The 26,701-nt window shown below is 37.2% G+C and overlaps 1 protein-coding gene across 1 annotated transcript in view; it reads left to right on the plus strand.

Moving 5' to 3' along the window:
• LOC131054677 (dolichyl-diphosphooligosaccharide--protein glycosyltransferase subunit STT3A) overlaps nucleotides 1-26,701 on the plus strand; it is a 111,584-nt gene that overhangs the window by 36,993 nt on the left and 47,890 nt on the right. Inside the window, exons 10-11 of the mRNA XM_057989237.2 lie at nucleotides 14,841-14,927; nucleotides 19,867-19,970. Coding sequence (XP_057845220.2) covers nucleotides 14,841-14,927; nucleotides 19,867-19,970 — 191 coding nt within the window. The remainder of the gene's footprint in view (nucleotides 1-14,840; nucleotides 14,928-19,866; nucleotides 19,971-26,701) is intronic.

Consider the following 26,701-nt stretch of genomic DNA (forward strand, 5'->3'; position numbering starts at 1 on the left):
TACCATAGATGCAACTGATGAGTCTAAGAGAGGGGGTGGGGGTGTTAATGAAGCCTAAGTCATACTCTAATCTGTACTAGAGTTTCAGAGCAAAAGAAGGACTAGCATCCTCATCAATAATCATGAAAAGGATAGTACTAGATGTGATGAAGCTTGTAGGAGAGTGGCATGAAGTTAATGGGTTTGGCTTGGTAATCGTAGGAGGAAGCCAAGTCCTTTTAGAAGGACTATTAACATCTATGGCAATTATCCTTGGCATATAAAAGAACACTGATGATGCTCATCTATATTAATAGTCTGGACTATGATTAGAAGAATAACAAATCCTCTATTTCAGAGGTTAGTAAACCCTTCATGCTTGGTATGAGCCTAGGAAATTTTGCACCGCGATAGGGGAATAAGAGCATTGGGCACTCTAGTAAGGAATTGTGAAAGACACTGTCACACTAATCTGTAACAATCTATTTGTGTAACATCAAAATCCAATGGGTGCCTGGTTCCCTGAATGAGCAGTATCTGCTGAAAGGACACAATAAATCTAGTAGTTGTGGGAATTTCCTTCAATGTATCTCATTCAAGAGTGAATGCTTATGAGTGCTCCAATTTCTCTTTTCAGCTATCAATACATCCATTTGTATGCTGGTATTATTGGGCCAATTTTAATGAGATCTTTGGAGGATACACACTCCCATGAACAAAGAGTTAAATACAATTTTTTTGACCCAATGAGAAATTTTATCACATAGGGACTTGTTGTGACCTTTTCACACATCGCCCCATTGCAAATGGGGACCCCTAGTTTCTGCTTTTTTTAGGGTTCTTAGCTGCCAATCTTTGAGAGTCTGGAGTTAAGAGTTTTTAAGAGGTCATCAAGGTCAGTTAGGGAAATCATGCTCGGAACAGTGTTTAGACGCCATCAAAGTGCTTAGAATGCCCAAGGGATGAAAAATGCAACTGCCTAGGGTCAATTCTGACACCTTCCTATTTTTGTGGGATTCTGCTTTTTTGATTTTTAGCACTTTGGGACCAATCCGGGATTTCGCCCAAGGGGAGATGGCAATGTCCAAGACATCATCAAGCCCACCCCCTCCCAAAAGATTGTCCAAGGCATGGTAAAGTCTGCCAAAACATGGCAAAGCAATCATGAAGTCCGCTATGCCAAATGGCTTGCCAAAGGTAAAGTCCGCTAAGAATGTCTTGAGAAAGAGCAAGTCCGCCATGAGAAAAGCAAAGAAGGCCAAACAATGACACTTGGTAAAATAAAAAATGTCTAAGATCATTCAAAGTCCGCCCATGATGAAAGCAAATTGTCCAACCAGCAGCCAAGTGCGCCCAAGGAAGAAAGAAGAATGGCTTAAGCCAAGCAAAGTCCGCCCAAGGGAGATGGCATGTAAAAGGTCAATTCCGCCAAGACATGGCTGGACAATCATCAACTCCGCCACCTCCCAAACAAGAATTGGCTTGCCGATGAGGAAGTCCGCTCAAGCATAATAGAAAAATGGCGAAACAATCATGAAGTCCGCCAAACACTTAGATGAAAATGGCATGACAAAGTAATAAATCTGCCAAAGAGAAATGTGAAATGGCACAACACATGGCAAAGTCTGCCATGAATGAAGGATTAACCAGGTTTAGAAATCAGAAAATTTTATCCAACACTTAGAATTTTTTTCAAAATTTGCCCAATACTTAGAAAATTTTCGAATACAAAGAAGAATCAAAAGATTCTATGCCAACACATTCGCCTACATGGATAAAGAGAAGGTATTTTGGCTAAGTATGAAGTGGTGCCCCAAAACAAAAATGGAAACTATGTGAAGTGGCACCATAAGTGAAAATAGGAACTTTCTTTCAAAATCTTTCAAAGAAGATTAAGTTGCCATTTTGGAGGAAATGAAGGAGACCAGGTTCGATGAATCCAAGGTAAAATGTGAAGTTGCCAAAATGTTCGAAATTCTCAACCTTATATCAATCTTTACTTGTCATTTTCACTTCATTCTTCGTCAAGTTCGAAGATTGAAGAGCTCTCTCTCAAGATCAAGGAAGGAAGATTTTTGAGGATAAAAGTGAATTTTCTGAGTAAAGGACAGAATTTATCAACAATCTTCAGAAGTAAAGGACAGATTTTCACCAAACTTAGTCAAAAGTAAATTTCAGAAGTTCAAAAATCCAATTTTTTTGACTGATTTCTTTTGTTCTTTTTCTATCCTAGGCATGTATTTCATGAATTTTTACCAAGTTGGACAGATTTCTTTCACTTTTCAGTCCGATTTTTTTTTACAGAAATTTAGCTTTTTGACAGGCTGAAGGTGAAATTCAAGGCAGAAGGTCCAAAATCAAGGTTAAACTTTAAGTTTTCTTGAAAATAATGTTAATTTCCATGTTTTCTTGCAGGTTGATGACCACTCAAGGAGGACTCTCGAGAAAAGTCCAGATGAAGTTCACCAGCAAGGGGTTGCAGCCTGAATCCAAAATCAATTCCATGTGGAAAAAGGTTGGAGACACCAACTTTGGACATGTAGACTTCAAGGATTTTAAAAGAAGAATGTACGGGCACGATGGACTCTTACCCACACCGATTGCTCAACGAATGATGAGAAATGGCCTTGTCCAGGCAGCTGGATTCCCACACCAGCTGTGGAATGTGCTGAGCTGATGGTTGAATGTGCTTTGCACTAGAATGCCCAAGAAAGGCATATCATTGCACCAAACATGAGAGTGTTGGGTTATCTCGGAGAATTGGCCATCCAGGAAGCATTCGGGATCCCAAGTTACAATCGAACTTCATTCAAAACCAAGGAGGAAACCAAAAGAATTTATGAGGACCAGCTTGAGCCTTGCGCGGCAACTGTTAATAAGTTGTGGCTGGAAAAACCAATGCCCACCCTCAAAAAGTTGCCAAAGAAGTTGCTTCGCATTGACTTAAAGGAGGACTATGGTGATATTATTTTACTGCTGAATAGAGTAATGGGCAGGCCTTAGGGTGCACCATTTGAAACTTGGATGTACTACTTTATTGACGAGATCATCTCAGGTGTCAAAATGTTCCATTGGTCTCGGAAAATCAGTGACAACCTAGATGAACAGTTGAGAATTTTGGAAAATACAAAATCCTTTTACATGAACTCCTACATTATTTACCTACTGGCAAGAAACTATAGATATACAAGGCTGATTTGCAAAGGCGTAGTAAGTAATTGTTGGTGTTGGAAATAAGCCACACCCAGACGGACGATGGATTGGTCCAAGAGGGGCCAGTAGCTCAGTGGTAGAGCACTCCAGTAGCGTATGGAAGGTCCTAGGTTTGAGTCCTAGCTGGTCCATGTCTCAACATGGTATCAGAGCCAGGTCCAGGCTAGGAGCCCCAAGCACACGAGAGGTGTGGCTTAAGGGGGGGGTGTTGGTGTTGGAAATAAGCCACACCCGGATCGACGATGGACTGGTCCAAGAGGGGCCAATAGCTCAATGGTAGAGCACTCCAACAGCGTATGGAAGGTCCTAGGTTCGAGTCCTAGCTGGTCCATGTCTCAATAGTAATGGTGAGAATGAATTCAAAGCCTATGACTGTTACCCACAGCTCCAGCTTCATGAAAAGTCCCATTTCAAATGAGTGAATGATGCAGTTTTGATGTACATCACTAGGATAATGCAGGGGGGAACTCATTAGAGGCTCACTTCAGGAAGCCAAGAACTTGATAAGCAAGTATGGATCCTGGTTTATCCATTATCCGAGATTCACATATGTAAGAGTCGAGGGATTTACTGGATGTCCTTACTGGCTTCCGATTTATCCCACCAACATAATGATCCTGCTTGAAGTTCTTAGGCAATTGGAGACATATGAGGGTTTCCAAAGAGCCAAGCACAAGACTACCATTTCCTTTCCATTCTTCATTGGAAATATGCTGGAGTCCAATCCATCTGCACAGGCAGCTGAAGGTGCCGGGTTGGAGATGTAGTGGTATCCCTTCGTTTTCTATTGTTCTAGAGCTAACTTTGATCCCCACAATCACATTGGATTAGTGAATGGATAAAAGTACTGACATAGAGTGGATCTCAAGGACTTTTGGGCAAATGCTACGGACGAATTTGAGGTTAGGAAAAGACTATGGTCCAGATTACCTATAAGCTTGATCAGAACAACTGAGCTTTTCTGTGTGCCTGACTAGCTAGAGGATGATGGAGAGTACACCCAGCCACGCTATGATGAGAATAGGCCTCTTCCTCCTCTCGTGTGAGATGGTCAGAACTAGAGCTTGCAGATTTAGCCACCTTGATGCGGCCAGTTGTCAAGTATTCACAATGGTGGGTTGAACAACAAGTTCATGGGCCTAAGTGAAAGAATTTGACCCTCACTTATAACTTGATGGGTGTAATAGAGTCATATTCTTCTAATGAGGAAGCGTCTCAAAGTGCTGAGCCAATGGAAAGAATTAATTCAAGGAAAAGGAAGAAGCAGTTGAGGGCTCTACAAGGTCAAAAGGGAGGAAAATTATGAACGAGGAACCTACTCAAAAGAAAGAGAGTCAGAGCCTTCCCATTCTGCCACATCTAGGAATGTGAACAATGTATTAACTATTAAGGATGAGTCAATAACTGAGATGAAGATTTCTTCCCCAATCTCCAGGAGGAGGATCAAGAGCCCCCATCTCCTACAGACATGGAGATACTCGAGTCAGACAATGAGATGGACGTTCTGGACGAAGGATTCCAAGAGGGGATGATTTCCACTCTTCGAGGATTTCAGGATATTCCGTGTGAAGGAAGCAATCAGGAAGAAGATGGTATTGAACAACCCACGATTCTTGATTGGTTAAAAGAAAGGATGAAAATAAAAGCGCCAGTGGAAGTTCAAGAAGAGGACGACACAATTGATTTCGTAAAGAAGATAGGCAAGAGATTTTCCACAATTCAGAGGGATGAAACCGGCTACCGTACACTTGAGATTGCTGTGCCAACAGTGGACAAGGCAAAGGAAGACATTATTCCTCAGGAGTATGAAATCGCCACTATCAACTTGGGACCAACCACAAAGGTTCAAGAAGTTGAGGACTTGGACAATTCAGTCACTTCCATCAAGGCGAGGTTGGATAAGGAAACAGGGAAGAAAAGAGAATACAAGAAAGAAATTGAGCGCCTAAAGAAGTATATTCAACACTTGACCAAGCCTCTTGATCAAGGTGATGCAGTGGCCCCTCCACTTTTAATTCTTCCTTGGGAAGCAATTGGAGATTCCGAAGATGGGAAGGTGACAATCAAAGAGGCCAAAGAATGGATGGCAAGCAATAGTTAAGAAGCTGCCACATTTGTGGAAAAGTTAATGTTGACATATGAACAAACTTCTTTGCTCTTTAGAATTGCAAACATGGCAGAAACTTGGGATCACCTTCATGATATTATGAATAGAATGATCTCGTGCCTAAGGGTGTTGAAAGGAATTCCTAAGCAGGAATTAATTGATGTAAAGGTAATTGCAGCACGGGCTGCATATGATTTCAACACATGGTATTGGGTATTGGTTGCACGAAGTTAAGTCCTAGAAAAGGTGAAGGCTGATGGTATCAAAGTTGAGGAGCAGATCCTTGTAGCTGTTGATGTGCTTGGGAAAGAGACTATCCGAGAAAATTATATGCAGGTGGAAAATCTAAAGCTTAGGATCTAGGAGAATTTCTTCGCCATCATCGGGCCAATCCTAAAACAAAATTTGACTAAGGCATCGAATTTCTTGTCCATCCGGGATGCCTTCCAAAAGAAGGAGTTGGAATGGGAGAATGCTTTTGCCACTTGTGTAGATGATTTGGACGGAATGGAATTCAAGGTGCTGCCACATGTCATGATGGAAGAGGTCAACCCGATCGTGTCCAGGTTCATTGAACATAGTGCCACTCAAGAGGATAAGGATGCACCTTCCTAGAAGATAGCTCCTCGTGCCACTTGTCTTCCATGCATTTGCTCTTATTGCTATTATGGGAAACCCTAATTAGGGTTTTGGTGTTTTGATCTCAACAATTGATCTTAGATTGATCTCGACCTTTCATTTGTTTTCCAAAACTCAATATAAACTCCTATTCTCATTTTATTTTGTGCAGAGATTTATGAAATTGTTGCTAAGAGCTATTTTGATAATAAAAGTTCATTTGCATTTTGCTTTGAAACCTTATTATTATCACGTGGTTGCATGGTTGCATACTTTCTTCAACATAGAATAGATTTGCTTACAAAGTTGTTAGATGAATGAAATATTTTATTGTATAGATTGGTGAAACTATTGCTCATACTTTTTTTGAACAAATGTTTTTTGTTCATTGTGTAAAGTTAGCTTGAGCTTATATTGTGGGTGCTTTAACTTCTACTTTGGATAAATATTGTTAAACTGGTGGTATTATTCATAGTATAAAAATCTTTAGCATAACCCTTGAAGATTGCGCTTACTTTGTGTAGTTGTCCTAGTGTTGCGAAGCAAAGTGTCGTTGTTAGTTTCACCTAATCTTTACCGTCTCTCGAGTTCATAGAAGTGGTATAGAACTTCTAAACCTTTCTCCTTTTATCCTTTTTTTTTTCGAAATCCAAAAAAGAAGATAGCATTTATTGTCAAATCCAAAAAAGAAGATAGCATTTTTTTTTCTAAACCTTTCTCCTTTTGTCCTAACTTGTGAATGATATCAGTTGAGCGTAAGTCCCCCTTGTATTTCAGCAAACATAACCAAGGAAGCTATATCCAACATAAAGCCGCTAGTTCGCACATATAAAACTTGGAGTCGCCATGTGATCTTCACGCAATCTTAGCACACATAGTGATTTTGTTCAAGAGAGGGTAGAGTGTCCTTGGATATGTTATTCTAATGTTCGGTTAATGATAAAACGTACACCAATAGCTTTTAAGTAGGCAAAGATAGAAACCAAGCTTGAAGATATTTTTGAGATTGAAAGTTGAGAAGCAAATTCAGTTTGACAGCAGAAGAAATGTCTTTCTATAATGGTTCATTCTATGAAGCATTATAGTTTGTACCCTTACAACGTTTGGCTATCAACATTTTCCAAACTGGGGTCCAAAAATGATCCATAAAGCATAAGGGGTTTAATTTTATTTTGAAGAGACATGTCTTCAAGGGGATATCCTAACAATGTGTTTGTATGCAAACTCTTCATATTAAAAAGCGAGTTATATTCCTTACAAAGTCACAACTGAAATCAAGGCTTAAGGTTTTCCTACGATACAATATCTATCTTGAAGACATATGTCATCCTTATTTAGATCTTAAATAAGTGTTTTATGGGTGCTGGTGTGGGGATTATAATCTCTTGGAAGTATGACGTCACCCGAAAATGAGCAATGAGAAATCTTTAGATATAGGTAAAGGTACGGGTTACCATTTGTGTGAACAATAAAAGAAGATGAATGTTGGATGTGTCCTTGTGGACTTGGTTCCATGTATATCTAGGGTCCTGTTGTGACCATTTCACACATCGCCCCATCGCAAATGGGGACCCCCTCTTTTTGCTTGTCTTTCGCTCGTTTTTGCTTTCGTTTTTAGGGTTTTGTTAGTCAGTTAGTTGTCTGGATTTAGGGTCAAGCCTTAGGGTTTTAATTTTTGTCTTTTCAGGCCAAAATCCAGTCGTTTTTGAGAGCTTTTGAGCTTCCTTTTCTAGGATGCAAATTTTGAATGCAATGAATTCGCCAAAATGGTCTAATTTTCAATTGGAATGTTAATGCAGAGCTTGAATTTGTCTAAGTGTTGACCGTCAATGTGAATTTTTATCCGATTGAATATTTTGACCAAATTTTGACTTTTTTGAATTTTGATCCTGGGCATTGGAATTGATTTGTTTTCGCCTCGTGAAGTGTTAAAATGTGAAAAATCATGTTATTTTGGCCTGTAGGAGCAAAATCGCTCCTGTCCCTCAGTGAAGGACGGGAGCTCATTTTCAAATATCTCATCGTCCCTGCAGAGCCCAGACAAATTTCAAGTTGGAAGTGATGGAGAACGGCAATATCTTTCCATTGAATATAAATTGAAGATTTTCATGAGCACAGAAATGCCTCCAGGAGGAAAATCGCTCCTGTCCCTCAGTGAAGGACCGGAGCTACAATTCAAATTTCGCCTTGTCCTTGCAAGATTTCGAAAACTTAATGATTTGAGGACGTCCAAAGGAAGATGCTTTGCCAAATGAATATAATTTGAGATGCAAAAACGAAGGAGAATGACCTATATTGACTAAATCGCTCCTGTCCCTCAGGAAGGGACCAGGGCGAGGTACCTTGTAGCTCTCGTCCCTCTCCCAGGGACCAGAGCGATTTCCTTCATTATGCAAAATCCAGACAAAGGTCAAGGAAAGTTTACGTTCAAAAAAAAGGGAAAACATGAGATGAACGCATTGAATATAAATTGAAAATTTTTGGGACGTCCATAACAGTGTTAAATGCCTAGTTCGCTCCTGTCCCTCAGGAAGGGACCAGAGCGATTTTTGATATAATTGCTTTTCTTGCAAGGTTACAGATGATGTCGAGGCATGGACGAATGGAGTGAAGAGGGACGAGTCCGTTGAATATAAACTTGGAACCTGGCAAAGTGAGATAGTGGCCACAAGGGAAGGATCGCTCCTGTCCCTCTCCAAGGGACCAGGGCGATACAATGATGATAATACTCCCTACGCAATTTCAAGGTCGTTCCTCCGAAGTTCAAGGTCGACACAAGTCAAGAAAAGGTGGCGAGGGACATTTCAAGGCGTCTTCATCATGCGCAAACACTCAAAGGACGTTAAAATGAAGAAATTGACACCCTATAGCCTAGTTCGCTCCTGTCCCTCAGGAAGGGACCAGGGCGATGTTAGATGCATTGGCCATTTCATGCAAAATTTACGTAAGGACAAGACGTTGCAATGTTTTAGAGGGTCCATGGTATGGTAAAAAGATGATAAACAAGAGTTTTGAATGTGAAATGATCATCATTTTGAGCATGGAGACTAGATCGCTCCTGTCCCTCTCCAAGGGACCAGGGCGATTTGCTTTGGATTCCTTGTTTTGCTTCAAGATCAAGCTAAGTCAAGACGTCCTAAGATAGCATATGGTCCAAGGCATCGTTTGAAGATAATTCGCAAGGGTTTTGAACGTCCAAACATCGTCAAATAATGTAAAAGCCTCACATCGCTCCTGTCCTTTGGACAAGGACCAAGGCGATGCTATTAAAAACACTCACGTTCCTTCAAGATCAAAGCGAAGCGAGGTTAAGCGAGGTAAGGGACAACGTTTAGAAGATATTACAATGAAGATCGAAGTGCAAACTTGCCAAGGTTAAGGAGAAAACGTGGATCGCTCTTGTCCCTCTCCAAGGGACAAGGGCGATGGTCCCTTAAATGCGTCCAAACACATAATGAAGACAAATGGAATAAGCGCAAAGGACACGAACAAAGGATGTTATTCGCCAACAATAAAGATCGAAGTTAAAAGATGCAAGATGGACGTAGAAATTTGGAGATCGCTCCTGTCCCTCTCCAAGGGACAAGGGCGATGAGCATTCAAGAGGCCTTTAAGTACGCATGCAAGATGATCAAATTCGAAGGACCCATCAAGATGATTGATTTTCAACGTGGAGATGAAGGGGTTAGACGTAAGAAATGCAAAATCAAGACCAAAATCATGGATCGCTCCTGTCCCTCTCCAAGGGACCAGAGCGATGAGGTACGTCCCTTTGTTTTCCAGTTTTGGCGCCAAATTAAACAATTCAAATTTTCCTTAAATGCTAAATCGATTTAAAAATTGAAAATCCATTTTTATTTAGCATTTAATATGGCGTTATCTTTTATTAATTATTTTTTTGCCTTTATTAAAAATCAAAATTCTCATTTAAAAAACGCAAGGCATTGATAATTAATTATTTAATTAATATAAAAATCGATTTGAAGCGCCCAATTAAGCAAGTCGGCCTTGTTATTTTATTGCAAATCATTTAAAAAATGGTTTTATTTGTCAAGTCGGCCTAAGGGGTGAAAGGATATGAGCGCTATTTATAAGGGGAATGAAATGTTCGTTTTCACATAATCATTTTTACCTTTCTTCATGCGAATCAAGAAGAGGCGAATATAGTGCGAAGTGTGTTCAAAGGTGGTGCGATTTCAAACCAAAGGTGGCGCTAGTATCATCTTGTGTGGAGTGCGAATTGCGTTGAAGACCAAAGGTGGTGCGAATTTCATTCATCCAAGGGTGGCGCTTAGTTATCAAAAGGTGGTGCGAATTTGAAGACCACACCAAGGGCGAACTTGGAGATCCATCTAAGACCACGCCAAAGGCGAATTTGAAGATCATTTAAGACCACGTCTAAGACAATACTTGAAGATCACGTTCTCTCCAGAGGTGGCGAAGTCGATTTTGAGGAAATCATATTGAAGATTATCTTATACCTCAAATTTTGCCTAGGCGAATTTTGTTTTTGCATTCTAGAGTTAGCTCTCTATCGAGGTATGGCGATTTAATTGTTATTGCTTTATTCATTCATCGTCGTATTTCAAATTTTGAAATTTTGAATTTTGAATCTCTTGGCTCAATCGTTGTATTTTAGGAAATGATAACTCTAGAGACTTATCATGAGGTTTCCTAAAATTTATCTCTCTTATTTACGTTATTTATTGCAAAATCTATTTCTTATAATGAAATGTTGTGTAGGTATGGCGACCCCAAAGGCGGGAGCATCCACCAGTCGCTCGGCTCTCATGAAAGAAGATCAGAAGACCGAAGAAGTGGAGACCAAGATCGTGTCTAAATGGAGCAACATTGGAGATACAAACTTGGGGAACTTTAGCACGAAGAAGTTTCGAGAGGTCCCTTACATCGGCAAGCCATCACCTGTCGCCCGGAGAATAATAGAGAGTGGCATCATCAAGGCGGCCGGTTTTCCTCCAACCATTCAGTGCCACGAGTTGATGATCGAGTGTGCCCGTCACTACAATCCACAGTCCAGGACAATTGTGTCCAATGAGGGAAGCACTTTGGCGTACCTTTCAGAGGAAGCCATAAGTGAGGCCTTCCATCTTCCAGAGCACAGGGACATGATATACAAGAGCATTGAAGGAGCCAGATCAGTGTACGATGATGATCCAGATGCTTGCCTAAGCATAATCAACAAGAACTGGCTACTCAAGAGTCGTCCCCGTCTGAGCAAAGTACCGAACTCTCATACAATGGCCATAGAGTTTGTTACAAGGATGTCGAAGATCATTCATCAGGCTATCCAAGTTCTTGAAATTATCCACAGATTGATGGCAACAGTAGCTGCATTTGCCCATACCAAGGACGTTGTCATCCCTGTCTTGAAAGTAATAAGACACACATCCAGAAGAATTTTAGCGCAGGAGAGGATCTTAGAAGGTGATTCTCACAGTTTGTTTCAGTGGTCAACCTTACTCCATATAAAGAGTGTTCTCTTCGAGGACATCAGTGTTAGATGTGGTCAAGTTGAGGAGGTGATCAATCCGATCCAGGACAGAGTATTTGAGGTACTTCGTACCATTCTTGGCAGAAGGATCGAGGTCGAGACAGATGTGGATATCCAGGAATTTGAGGATAGAATCAAGATCATCTTTCGCAAGGACGCAGATGTTACAGATGAGCAGTATAATCAGATGTATGCCACCATGCTCCTGATTGTTAGAACGAAGGAACTTGAACCTACTTGGGACGCAGCTCTTCTAGATGCATTCGATCAGGTCATCCACTTAGAAGAGAGTATCAAGAATCTTCCCGAGATTCCAATCACAGAAATCGAAGGAATCGTGACAAAATTCATTGCATATGCTAAGAAAGAGAATTGGAAAGGGAATAAGATTCTAGATGAAAGGTTGTTACAGATGACATGACATCTTATTTCTCATTGGTTGATACCTCCTAGATTTTTGTGCCAAATTTAATATTTGGCTATGTATTTAATATTGTTCAGTAAAAAGGAGGTCATTTGTAACAAACCCTAATTAGGGTTTAGGTGTCATGATCTTGTCCGTTGATTTACTTTCAATCTGGACCTTTCATTGTAACTGGGGATGCTATTTATACCCCAATTTTTCATTTCATTTGGTAATAGTGAATAGTATAATAGAAGAATAGAGTAATAGTCAATAGTTGATGTAAGAGAGATTAGAGTTAGAAGCAATTTTGTAGCAAGATTGAGTCTTGAAGAGAGAAATTCAAGCAATTGTTGTATATGATGACTTGGAAATCAATAAAATATTGAAGTTATGGTGTTTTGTTGCAAATTTCTTGAGTTATCTTCATGGTTGTTGGATGTACTTGAATCACGCTCAATCAAAGTAGTTTGTTAATTTGAAAGACTAAGTGTGAGATTTGATATTTGGTAGGATTCGCAATCCAAACCACTAGCTTCTTGCTGATTGTAGGAACGCCTTGCGTGGTCGACTGGAAAACATTTTGAGTCCTTAACCTTCAAGCATTTTCGTATCTAGGATATGTACCTTCGTAGTAGTGTCCTTGGTCTTTGATGCATTGAACATCATTATTACCTTAGAAGATCGCACTAATTTCAATTGAGTTGTTATCTTATGGCAAAATTGAAGTTGGTTGAGTCTTACCAAATCTCATTCATGCTAAGTCGTTCATAGGGTTAGGCTAGATTAGACCTCTCAAACCCTATCTTTTGCTTTTTTTTGAAAGTTCCTTTTTAGTTTAGTAAAATCTTCGAGCTTTGAATACGTAAGACCCCTTGGAGGAAACAGCAAATCACATCATACCACTAAAAAGCTTGTCCACACGTGGAGACCCCACTAAAAGAACCTTGGAGTCCATCTAACTGATCCTTTTTGCAGATCTTCAGCAGTTAGAGACTATTTTCTCAAGAGAGGATAAGATACCTGTTGGTATTTTATTCTGTGTATGATTGTGTATAAAATACACGTCAACAGGTCCTCACCAAAGGCCAAGGTAGTGAGTGACCTTTGATTTGAAGCAGTCATAGATGAGTAAAGCCACACAATTAAATCCAACAACATCATCCAATATTTGAACCTTATGCTTGGAATAAGATCTAGTGGTAACTAATATTTAGAACGATGCCTATTTGTGTCTGTTGAGTTGTCTGAGTGAGAAAGATAAGATCCATGAGGAGACAACATTCTAGAATATAAATGTAGAAGAATATAAAAATCTTTGAAAGTCTACAGTGTTGATGTAAACCTAGTTGTAAGATTAACTTGGGTAGGATTAACTGTTGCCAACTTAACCTGGGTTAGCTACACTTGAGTTTGAGTTTGTGCATGGGTATGTAGGGTTATGTGTGCACATATGCAACATGCCTCCTCACTGGGCACATGGTGAAGTTCAGGAAGCTATCATACACATGGTCAAACATGGCAAATCATTTGGCAACCTGTGCTCCATTGTCAAAAACATGGTTTTTAAATTCTATTAGTACTCACTCAATTCATGTGGAGAAGTTGCTTCTTGAGTTGTTTGCTAGAGACTCAATGTGAGTTTGTAGTGAGTAGATGCCAAAATTTACTTGCTGGAAAACTTGCGAGTGTTTGTGAGTTTGTACCTAACTCTTCCAAAGAGCCATTTTGACACCCATGATTTATAAACACAATTGGAAGATATTGCCTCTCTCATGGCTAGATATACATATACAGGCTCAGGCCATGCTTACTGCTCTAAATGATATGACTAGGGAGTGACAATTTAGAGGCTCAGGACAATGCTTGCTGCTCCAAATTTGCAACCTCATCCTCCAATGGATATTAGTTATTTATTGTGTTCCATGGCATTTTGGAGACGGGGATGGCATTTTGAGGGTGCTTCTTGGGGACAGTGGGGGAATGGTCATGGTAATATATACAATCAAATTTTGAAGTTTAAAATTGTTAAAGTAAGTTGTCCAATGGAATCCTGACCAACCTCAGTTGTACCTCCTCCTTGTGAATTTGCTTAACATCTTTAAGATCAACATCCCAATGCACTGTTGGAGTTTCACTATACTTAGCAGATTGCTAATCTTGAAATCTCAAGGCATTATGAACTGCAATTAGCATTTTTGTTTGTTCAGAGGTAAGCATATAGAACAACAGTATAATATACAATCAAATTTTGAAGTTTAAAATTGTTAAAGTAAGTTGTCCAATGGAATCCTGACCAACCCCGGTTGCACCTCCTCCTTGTGAATTTGCTTAACATCTTTAAGATCAACATCCCAATGTGCTGTTGGAGTTTCTCGAGTCTTAGCAGATTGCTAATCTTGAAATCTCAAGGCATTGTGAACTGCAATTAGCATTTTTGTTTGTTCAGAGGTAAGCATATTCCTCTTGATCAAGTGAATGAAGGAAGGCATAGGTGCATCAATTCCTCTTTGTAGTAAAGGAATTAGAATCTGTGAGAGTAAACAAATAGCAAGTTGTTTCAACTCTGGTGTGTCTTTCTTATGAAGTTGGAATGTTAGGTAGTGCATTTGGTTATGTTTTAATAGTTTAAATTTTGCTTTGTCAACCTGTTGCATACTCACTATCTCACTATCTCTGGTCTCTGGAAGTGTCTTTGGATGTATTTGGTTAAACTGCCTGGTTTGTAGTTGTTGGAATGTTAGGTACTGTTTTTGTTTAAGTTTTAAATTTTGCTTTGTTAAGCTGTTGTATACTCATTATCTCTGGTCTCTGACAGTGTCTTTTGTTCTCTGTTTTACTTTGTAACGCCCATTTGCTGTCTCATTAATTTTTTTTTGTTTTATGTAGGAATTGGTTTATTTTTTCTGAGATCAGCTGATGTTTTATTTTGAATGTTAACTTGTATGTTCTCTTTTTTGTGTACACCAACCATGGAGTTCTGCTTTCTAACTATGTGATTATTTCAGGTGGTTTTGGGTACACTTTTGGCTGCCCTTGTTCCAGTTGTTGGGTTCAATGCAGTCATGACATCTGAGCATTTTGGATCATTTCTGGTTTGCTTTTTTTCCTGATCAGTTGTAAACATTATTTTTGTTATATGATAATTTCAGTGTGATTTCTGCAATTGGTCTAATTTTAATTACCGTAATTTGCTTTCAAAGGACTGTTCTTATAATTGCAATATTGAATGGATTCAGCTGAAACTTTTTGGTTTGGGAGTCCTTAAATCAAGTTTTTTATATTTGTTATAAATGGTTTAAGAAAGTAACAGCTTACAACGATCAACTTAAGACAAATTATTTAGGTGAGTGGATTGATTTTTTAAGAAAAAAAATGATGTGACAAATTAGTTTTAACATGGAAAAACTTATAGTCTAGCATAGTCATTAAGTCTTTCAGTGATAAAAATAGATGTCAAGAAATCACTTGGCTGGGAGTAGGTCAAACCGTCAAAGTGCTATCTAGAGACCTATTCCTGAGGAAGATGTTAAAAAAAAAGACAAAAACAAAGAAGAGTAAATATATCAATGTAGATTATAAAGTTGTTGACGAATTTCATGACAACCATGTAAATATTTAAGACATTTCTCTCTCATCCCTACAGTAGCACAAATAATTGTACTTTCAGTGCTGATATTCCATAAGGAGTGCTTTACAACAATAGAGTCAAATATTTACAGCTTATCCTTGTGATTTTTAAAGAGAAATGTATTATGTCTAATTATAATATTATCATTTTGAGTGACGGTTTTCGTCTTCTTTTCTCATGCCCCCTGTTCTTTATCTGTATAACCATTCTTGCATAGTAATGAAGTCTTGTATTTTCTTTTGAAACTTGGAGAGTTTCTAATCTTTCTTGTTCTGCCAAGTTACCTGAAGATATTCCTACCAATATTCTATTCTCGACACTGCCTTCTCTATGTCCACCATGCCTCATAGGTCTATAACACAATTTTTTTCACATGGCCATTGTTTTTTGACTAAGGGGCTTTTCTAAATTTTTTATTTTGTTTTATCTCCCTTATGGCAACTCTTTATAGTAGTTTCATCAACAATCAACTTGTGCAGAAATGCCAACCCTTTAGATTATAATAGTTCTATCAACACTCATCTCAACAGAAGGGACATTTGCACATTCTGTATGGGGCTTGTGATTTGTACATATTGGTCTCTCATTAATTCCACGACAAAAGCATTTTTCCCATGCACTCAATTGCACCTCTCTTTACAGAAGCCTCTTTATTTTCACCATCCATATTCATTCTTTCTTCCTCTTGTTCATGCACAGACAAATACTAATGACTTCCATATGTATAGTATCCACCATAAATCCAAGCCTTCGTTACCAGAAATGGGAATTGGCCTATACAATGTTATTAAGTTCAGCAGATACTACACCTTGTTTGGAATTTAATTCGCATAAGAACTTGATGGCCAGTAAAATTTCTTCTCAAGCAAATCTCATGAATTTTGTGGCTGAATGGAAATCTGTTGATATGAGTTTTTACACTGTTCAAGATGGAATATTTGTCCCAAAACAGGTGAGAGACCCCATCCAGTTGAACCCAATCAGAGCTTTAGTCCCAATATTCCTAGAATCTGAAGTGAGAACGTCAATGGTAATAACAACCTTCTGATGTGCTTAAGTCACATTTCAAAATTCTTAACAATCACAGTGATAAATACTAGACAACAGCGCCAAATAATCAAGTCAAGACTTTACTAATTGAAGATAAATAGTATAATACACCCTTTATTGGTCCAGATGTACAAAATATCTCTTTCAAACTGCTCAAAGCTCTTCTCAGGCAAGGCTTGTGATGCAATAACTAGGTACTATTGCTCCACACTTTGCCCTTGCTTACCCTAGAACTGGTTATCCTCACACTCTGTTACAAACTACAAGAACTCACTGCATTTCTGATTTATTCGAACATGCTTCTGCTAAGAAAATTGCTTCACAGAACCATGCATCTCTCTCTAACATGAAAATTCCCACCTTGATGGCTCAAACCCTTGAAATACCTCAAGGGAGGCCCCTATTTGCTTCTTTCATCCTCAAACCACTTGAGATATTAATAGCATCAAGAATACTTATCCCATTCACTTCAATGCCCATCTTACTGCAAAAGAGGCAATTGATAGAAATGGGAAGGATAATAACTCTAAATGGCTGTTTGCAATATCAAATGGCAACTTTGTGAATTATGCATCCTTCATGCTTTAAAAATTAATATAGATAATTAATTGAAACATGCCATGTTCCCAATAGTTGTCACCTATATAAAGCATGAATGAAATATCCCGTGCTTATATAGGACTAAGATCGAAGGAATATTGACAAACAACTGGCGGTCAACCTGCTCTTCTAGTTTTCTGTCTGTATAACCTGCATGTTATGCAGTCTGGACAGCTAGTATAACTTGCGTGTTATGCTGAAAACATGCTCATGACACAAGGAATATCATCGAACAGTTGTCCTACAACCCTTAGACCTGCTGTTATTAAAAATCTGATTGCTTTCTAGTGGTTGCTTGTGGTTTGTCTCATGGATTTGAACATATAGTTGCAAATACTTCAATTGAAAGGTGAATTCGCTAGGCCACATGAAGAAAATACATATCTAGAGCAAGTGCAAATCATCATTACAGCTAATGACATTTTGTCAAACATATGGCAGGCATCTTCAGATTGAAAGACTAAATTTATAACAGCATATATATAGTTCAGAGCTGACTCCTTTATTAGAGGTAAACACCAATACAATCAACTAAGCTTAAAGCTTGGTAAATGGATGCGCAGACTCCTTACATCAGACAATGATATATGGCTGTCAATGATAGCAATAATAGTAACACCGCTAAAATTATCAGCAAGTAAAGAACCTGTTTTGTAAGGTTGCCCAATGCCAATGTGAAGAAGCAAGCAATATCTGAAAATTGTGCCAAAATCGTGCCTTATACAAATCGCCCCTGTTCTTGGAGTCCTCAGAAAATGATTATTAGTTGATAGCTGCTGCAGTCCGACTTCATGCCAAAACTATCGGACTGTCTGTAGGAAGAAAGCGCTCTAGTCTTGTAGCAAATTTGGTGCATGAACCGTGCTTGATCAAATCGTGGGACTGCTACTGTTTGATTGCTGCAGATGTAAAGTCTGTTAATAAATAGTTATCAGCTCAAAACCCTCCTCTCAAACCCAAACATGATCGCTGTCCTTCTCCAAAAGTGGCGTTATCACCAAATAGGAAGTTTGATGCTTAAACAAGAGGACATGAACAAAATCGTGGTGATGGTGGGAATATTTTGATTTGTGTCTCAGATCTGATTTGACACCTGCAACCGCACTTATTCACCTTCAAATTGCTGCTAGGAAGAATCGCCTTGAGTCCTCAATAACAATCGATGCCAATATGGGTTTCTATGACAAAATCGTGGCACCTCCTCACAATTATGAAGTCTGAAAATACTGAGACAAGAACTCAGCAAATGGAATTTTCAATCAGCTCCAAATATGGCAAAATTACTTGATGCCAAGAATATCTTCAATGTGAGTCCAAGTAAAAATTGGCCCTTGGCCGCCAATGAAAGCTCAATTGAGACGACTGAAGTATCACCTCCTTAACGCAACCCCTTGAGAGATCTTTCACTCCCTCAGTTATGCTATCAATGGGAGTTTCCTATCCCAAAGACAGTATTCTGCAGAAACCCCTTGGTTCCACAAAACCCAATCGATATCAAAATCAAATCCTAGCTGATTAGAAACTGGGCTAAACCTCCTTTTATACTTTTTTAATCCATCATCCTGAAGCTTATAGAAATAATATTAATTTAATATTATTTCACTTAAGCGACTTTATGACATAATATTAAATTAAGTCACTTTATTAAATTAATTAAATATAAATCCATCTTTTAATATTTAATTTATTTGATAACTTTATAAATAATTAACTTAATATTATTAATTAAGTTATCCATAAGAAATATCAATAATCTGGACAACTTAACTAATTAAATTAATTAATTATTCTTACTCAAAAAATGGGGACATTACATTGAAAATTCTTTCTATTTGTTTAGGTGTCCTTTGTGATTTGAACCTGATGGTGCCATAACTGTTTGAGTTTGCTTCCGTGTTAATAATATATTATGGTCAACGTGAGTCTATTGGACAGTTTTACTAAACTTTGGTATCGTAAAATAGCACTTACACACTATATCTAGAATTCACTTCATCTGTTATATATTAATGGGCTATTACATACAACTTTACAAGTGTATACCGAACATACATTGATCTTCCTACCACCCTGCTGTTGAACATTACCTTACATAGTTATATTATCTATGTATCTTTGGGCAAAATCAAATACCAATATTAATGCACTAACACGAACTTTAATTATTCTATAATCCGGATGTATCTTCATTAGCAATATATTTGGTGGACAAAGTAAGTATGGGGGAATTCAATACAGAGCAGCATTTCAATTTTGAGCTGGTGAGGTTCAGGGCTCAAACACACACCTGTGCGTATAATCTTCTCAAGTCCAAGATTGCCTGTTGAGTATTTCAATGGGGGATATGCATTGGTCCCTGGCCATAGATGATTGTGGTGAACCAGACATTTAACCAAATGACGGGGAAATCATACCAGCTTAGCAAATTTTAAAATCTCAATAGTGTTTCTGGCTAGAGGGTTTGACCTAACAAATTATGTTTCTGGTAAGAATGCAAAACATAAGACGAGGACTTTGATAAGAATCAAATCAACCTTGTTAAATATTTTGGATAACTTTAGCAAAAGCTATTGGCTGAATTGTGGGTTTACTGGTTGAAGAAGCAATTTGTCTGTGTATTTTCAGGGGGCAATTTAAACAGTTTTTTATTTATTCAGCAAGAGGTTGAAACATTAGGGGGCAGCTCGTTGTAAGTGTAATTCAATTTGTGCACACTTTTGTGCAGTGTCTTAATGGTTTGTATTTATGTGCAGGTATTTATTATACTTAATGTTGTAGCACTGGGGCACTATATCAAACGTACTGTGTCAGCTAAGATGTTTAAAGTGGCCATAACACTTGTGATTTCTACTGGCATGTAGGCTTTCGTACCTTTAAGTTTTCTCCTGTACAGTTTTCTTTGGATTTTTTATGGGACATTTATTGGTGTAATTATTAATACTTATGTCACCAAAAATCTTTAATTTTTCTTTAAGTTACTGATTCATATTGAACTTGGAAATAGAAATAGTAGGATGAAATGTTTCTCAGAAATATTCTCTCTTACAACGTTGACTAAACAAATCAATATGAGAAGTCTGGTATTTTGCACAAGTTGATTTTATGGATTAATGTGAGTAATCCGGTATACCACATGATCCCTACATCAATATTAACTTGCTAATCTTGTTCAGCAGCATACTTTGAAATAATATTTATTTCAAACTTGACTGCTTCTGGTTAGTTACAATGTTATATTAGGATAACCTTTAACTTGCATATAATTTTATGTTTGGGATACATGAAAACCAACTGAAATGGTGTGCTATGACATCAACAAGAGAAGACATTAGGCAGTTTACGGTTCCTTTTCTGGAAACATTTCTGTTGTCAATAGTTTCATTTTGCATCGCTTTCTTATTCTCCAATGAATATAGACTAAAGGAATGGGAATTTTTACATGCTGTTGTGATTTTGTCTATTCATAATCACATTGACCCGACCGAAGATAAATAGACCAGAGATCAAACCCAATTGGCTAGGAAAGCAGAAATTTGAAAGAAGCTTCAGAGTACGTGATTTGGTCACATTGTACAAGGTACCTCCTACAGATGAGATGGAGCGGCTGATCTAGTTCAGTTTCAAGAATTGTTTGTTTCCATCCCCGTTAGAATGGGGATATGTGAAAGAAATTTGATATTTTGATATGAATATCCATCTCTGTTAGAATGGGATTTTGTTTAGCTAAATGTATATTATTTCCTTGATAGAATCTTTAAATGTATAACAAACCAAATGGATTACATAAAACCAGAATCTTCAAAGTATGTGATGTGGTACTGTTTTGTACTTCACCTCCTAGTCGCCATCAGTTATTAGATGTTTTTGGAGATTTAGAATTATTACACTGGTATAAGAAGTCATCAACAAGATTTTGGATCATAACAAAGGTGTATGAGTCAATTTCATGGCCTTTTGGGAAAGATCTTATCAGTGGCTGATTTGTAGGGAAGTAGAGATTCAATTTCATTCATTGATCAATTTGTTGATCTTTATGGAGATTATTTTATTAAAATATAGGTACTGATCTTACTTGTTTATGTTAATTATAGAATGACTGACAGTTAGGAGGTAGTTAGAGTAAGAGAAGTCAATTTTATGAAAAATACTATATATATGTAATGCACCTTGATAAGAACTGGAAGTATGCATGTTAGTGAAAGAAAGGTATAGAGAAGATGAATAGAAATATTGTGATCAAGAGGAACAGGGGTTCCAAAGAAATATTTGGCTGAATTACTAAAGGTTGTTTATCTACTCAATGGGAATCCTTCAAGGGCACTTCAAGGCATAAAAATGATAGGCCTTCTCAGGTTACATCAGACTATATGCTATTAGATACAAATTATATGCTTATTAGCTACATGGAAACAAGTTTTCAAGGTTATCTGCAAGACACTCTGAGTGATATTCAGGTGTCATAGAACGTTAGTAGGGCTGATTGTAATGCTCAAATGACTTATCCTAAGAACATTGACAGATCTGTCTGCAGGTTTTCAGTTAAGAATATGACCAACTATTAGTTCCACTATAAAGGGAACGATGGCAGGAAAGGGATTGGTAGCTTGATGCCTTGATAAGGATTAAAGTGTAGGTTCTCGCAGAATGGCTACTAGGAAAAGAGGAAGTGGATGCAGATTGATGTATAAAACAAAATACAAGGGATATGAATCCTTGGACAAGCACAAGATAGGTTGGTGGCTAAAGTTTTTACCTGATAAGAGAGTATCAGTTATGATGAAATGTGTATTTGAACAGTAAATATGGTCTCAATCCAATTAGTTGTAGCTATTGCTTCATGATATGGATTGAATCTTTATTAATTGGACTTAAAGACTGCATTCCTCAATATTGACTTGGAGGGAGAGGTGTATATGTATCAGCCACAAGTGTTCAAACCATAGCAGCAAAAATGTTTTGGGGAAAATAATTAGCAAACCAAAAGATTAAGTTTTTTTTTTCAAAAAATCAGGATTTGATTGGGGATGAAATTAGATTTTTTAAAAACTTGAAGAAGGCAAAAAATAGAGAAAAATCTGCTGTTTTTTTAATCTAAAGGCATTTCAATAACATAGAGATATAGAGAGAATAAAATTGCAAGTTTAGCCGATGAATTGAGGAATATATATTTTTGTCATTCATGTTTATAATGCTGATTAAATTGCATTGCAGAATGCATACTGCATAAATAATAATTAAATGCTAATAGTTTTCAAATTTTCAGTGACAATCTACTTTGGACAAAGTCAACCTACAAACCAAGTACAATGTTAAAAAGAAACAAATGTAGCCAATGACTCCTGCTGCTATGGAGATAGCTATAGTATAGGGTTGTAAGTCCTAAAGGCTAATGATGAAACTCTTGAGTTAGAGCCTCTCCTAAGTTGTTCAACTAGATCACTATCAAGGTTGCCTTTTGTTAGGATATCAAAATCATTAGGATTGAGAAGGACATCATCATTGGCAATTCACTTAGATTTCATGTTGATTTCACTTGGGTCAATTGGCTGGTCTTTTTGGATGACTTGATTTTCTCCATATAGAAATTAGATTTGGAAATTGAAATTGAAACAAAAGCAATGTTCACAATTTATTTATAAGTAAATTGCAAGTATTTCAAAATTCTAACCTTGAGTTTTCTTTAGTGTTAGGTAGATGTTGTGATGAAGAAACACCAAGTCATTCATCCATTGTTGCATTAGATAGTTGTGTGCATGGAATGTACGTGTTTAAAGACTTTCCAAGAATGTTCACAAGCAGATGAATACGTGTTTAAAGACTTTCCAAGAATGTTCACAAGCAGATGAATTGTATGGCTGGCTGAAAGTGGCTACAAAAATCCTATCATTGTGTTGGAAAAAAGAAAATCATTTTGAAATGATATCATGTAAGATTTATTGAAAGCTTAACACCTTGAATGTGCATGTCTACAATATAGAGAGATTGCCAAAAGTTTATGGAGTCTACTTGGTTTGAAGGTCTTCTTGCCTTTCATGTTAGGAATACTTGAGAAAAAAGGTCCTTGCCTTGCTTGAATATTGGTAGTTTTGCTAAAATTGTATCCAACACTATTTGGGTAGGGAATACATTTTTTTTTTTTATAAGAGTAGGCTTTGTGTGACCTCAACATCATCTTTGAATGAGGGGCTATGGAACAATGATGGATTTAGATAGTACATCAGGCTTCCTTCAAGCATTAGTACTTTACAATAAAATAAAGTAAAGCATATACAAGTTAAATAGGTTTTCAATAGCATGAAAACAATGAAAAGTGGATATAGAGCTTAAAATTAACTTTGTTTTATTAATTGCTTGAGCTTAGACATCATCTTAAGTTTCCTATCTGGATGCTCAACATACAAAAATGTCATTTTATTATTCATTGATTGTGTCAACCTTAACCATGAAAAAAGTATAAGGCACCAAATTAATATTAATATTGAGTTTGTTCAGAAGTTCAATTATTTTAGATGTAAAGAAAACTCATTTTGAGACTCTAATTGGTTTTTCGAAGTTTGGATAGTCTATTTTGTATAATTTTTTCTTTTGTTGATTAAAGAGCACCATGTTAATAGATGTAAAAAGGTGGTCTAGAAATGGCTAGCAGCTTTTTAGTGTTAGGGCAGCTTCAAGGAGAACTAAAAGAAAACTATCCTCTTATCATAATGGAAAAAGGCTAGCAAAACAACAAATTGGCATTTAGATCAAGAGCTAGACAAATTTAACATGCAAACTGCACTAAAGAAATGGCAATCTTTTATTTAACAACTTGATCTTTTAAAAACCAGAGATGACAGTATGTATGAGAAGAAGTTGTTGCATCTTCATCATGTATTTCCCAGAAGTGAATACATATCCAAAATAAGATGTGTAAGGAGAAGATTTTCCCATGACTGTTGTGCCAAGAGATACTCATCTGATTACATTTTGCAGTAACAAAAAGGCTATTTTGTGATTACCCTTGGTTTTCAAAATTTCGCAAAATAGCAAACCATTCATCCCAAAGCATTTATTGAAGTTTAAATTTCACATGCTTCCATTTTCTGGATTTTGGATTTTTTGTAGTACAAAAAAGAAAATGGTACCAAAAAGCAAGTCTTGGTATGTTAAAAAAAACAGGGTTCTATTTATTTTTAAGTATGTTTTCTCATTGTTTTTGTTTGTTATCTGTATAAATTATAATTTTAGAAACATATATGTTGTGATTTAATGAGCCCCTCCAAAGTTTATTCGGCTAATTCAGTTGGGTTAGTGTTCAACACCAATTCTTGGTCCTATTCTGTAGTAGGATCGATGGAGCTGGAAGTAACTTAATATTATTCATTCATTTTTCAACCTTTTCCATGATTTCTGATAACTGGCAATCAAAATGTAAATGTGAATGTAAAATGTTGCGTAAAGAGGTCTGTGGTTACCTTATCTTGAAAGCAGTGGTGAAAATGTGAATGTAGTTATATGAGTATGTGTTGTCCATTTGTTCCAGTTGAAACTTGAAGTTGCCTGCAAAGTAAAATGCCTCAGCCGGTTTGTCTGAAATTAGCCTTGGAGATTCAATAAAACATCAGAAAATTCCTTAAAATGTGTGAATATAGTGCTCATAAAACCCTAACAAAGAAACTTGTGTAGCTGAAAAAAATGTCTTGAAAATCAGTCAATATTATTAAAGTTATGCATATGATGGTTTTATCACAATTAAATGCCAAAAAAGTGCTCAACAATTTCAGCAAAAAAATGTGATTTTAAACAGAAATAATTGCTAGAGGCAGCAATTTCCAATTAATCACAATTTTTTCTCATTCTATGCTTCTATGGTGTAAACTTCAGACTTCCAAGTAAAGAAGACATATCAAATTTAGTGAATGTATTATGGGTTGAAGCAAACTCCCAAGCCCCATGGATAAAAGCTGTACATCAACTTTCTAGATTTGGATTTAGAAGTCAGCTTCATTAAATCCATGCCTTAAAAGCTAAGTTACTAGGCACATACCCCAAGGTCCTGGTCTTATACTGAATTGGTCTAGTACTCGTCTCATGACCAGAGTGGCCTGGGTTTGCCTAAGGAACCCAAGGTGCCTAGGTGGGACCTTGGGTGAACCAAGGTCTGTCCAAAGAAATGAAAAAAAGAAAAAACGTTTTTTTTAAATTTTTATAAACAAAAAAGTGCCATATACCCAATTTTGCCCTTAAGTGAAAAATTTATGAAAATGATTTGTGCCATGAATGTTTCCCTTGTTTCAAAGGCCTTAATTACCTGTCACTTAAGCAACTAGTTATTGGGATCTCTTGTCAAATAAGAAACTTGATTACAATGAGGGAGTGTGACGAGGAGTTGGTATTGAACTCTTGAGTGTGCTAACTTAGATGTTATTGTAGCACAGCTTTCCAAAAATCTCCTTAGATGGGGTAGCTTCTACATATGACATGGCTAGTGGAAGTGGAATTGTAACTCATTGTGATTCAAATGAAACAGAACCAACTGTTGACTTTGATGCTTTCGTTGAAGAGCTATATGAAGATTATTGGGAATTGATTGTAATTTCTAATGTGTATTGACATTTGACAAGTCTCTGAATTATGAATTAATGAGTACTTAAATATTCTGCTTATTAACAATTATGAGTATCACTGTTTTCACATTTAATAATTTTAATATATACATCTATATCTGTATGATACAGCCGTATTGTACCCAAGGGATTTTTTTTTGCTGTACCAGCATACCCAAACCTTGTACCCTTACTCGGCCCTGTACCAGAATTGGCAACTTAGCTTAAAAGTGATGATAGTTGATGACATATCGTCATGGTTAATGAGAGGCATATTTATATTCATGGGTTCTAGGCTCCTAACACGGATTGGGTCCGCGTGGGTCTGTGCTTGGTCTGACCAGGGTTCACTCTAGGGACCCTGGGTTCCAATGAACTCAGGGCCCCTGGGGTGAACCCTGGTCGGACCTGGGTGAACCCAGGTGACCAGCTGAGTTAAGTCACATCAAAGTGACTTTTAACATTAAAAAATTAATTTTTTTTGCCTTTTTAAAGCAAAAAACCCTAATCTGCCCCTTGATCTAGATTCTTTTGATGATTGATGAACATTGAAGATAGAAGACAATTATTATTTTTGATTGTCAATTTTGTAATTGTAATGATTTTCATTCGAATTGTGAACCTGAACATATATGAATCTATAATAAATTGATATATATTATATGGCATATGAGTATATGACATAATATGAAATTATTGAAATTCTAAACTATCAATTGAATTGGCATTTGGCATTGATCAATAATGAAGTAGCATACTATTAAATGTATTTAGATTTGTAATATTGTATATTTCTTTAAATTTTTGCATGTAATATATATATATATATATATATATATATATATATACACAGACGAACCCAACTCACGAACCCAAAAGGCAAATTTTTTTGTTGCCTGAACCCACTAACCGGGTTTGTGTTGTCGAACCCGCTCCCGAATCCGAACCGGTAACTTAGTTTATAAGGCAAAGTCAGACGTTTTCTGTACTTTTGACATGACTG

Source organism: Cryptomeria japonica, chromosome 2 (genome assembly GCF_030272615.1).
Source record: "Cryptomeria japonica chromosome 2, Sugi_1.0, whole genome shotgun sequence".
Taxonomy (NCBI): domain Eukaryota; kingdom Viridiplantae; phylum Streptophyta; class Pinopsida; order Cupressales; family Cupressaceae; genus Cryptomeria; species Cryptomeria japonica.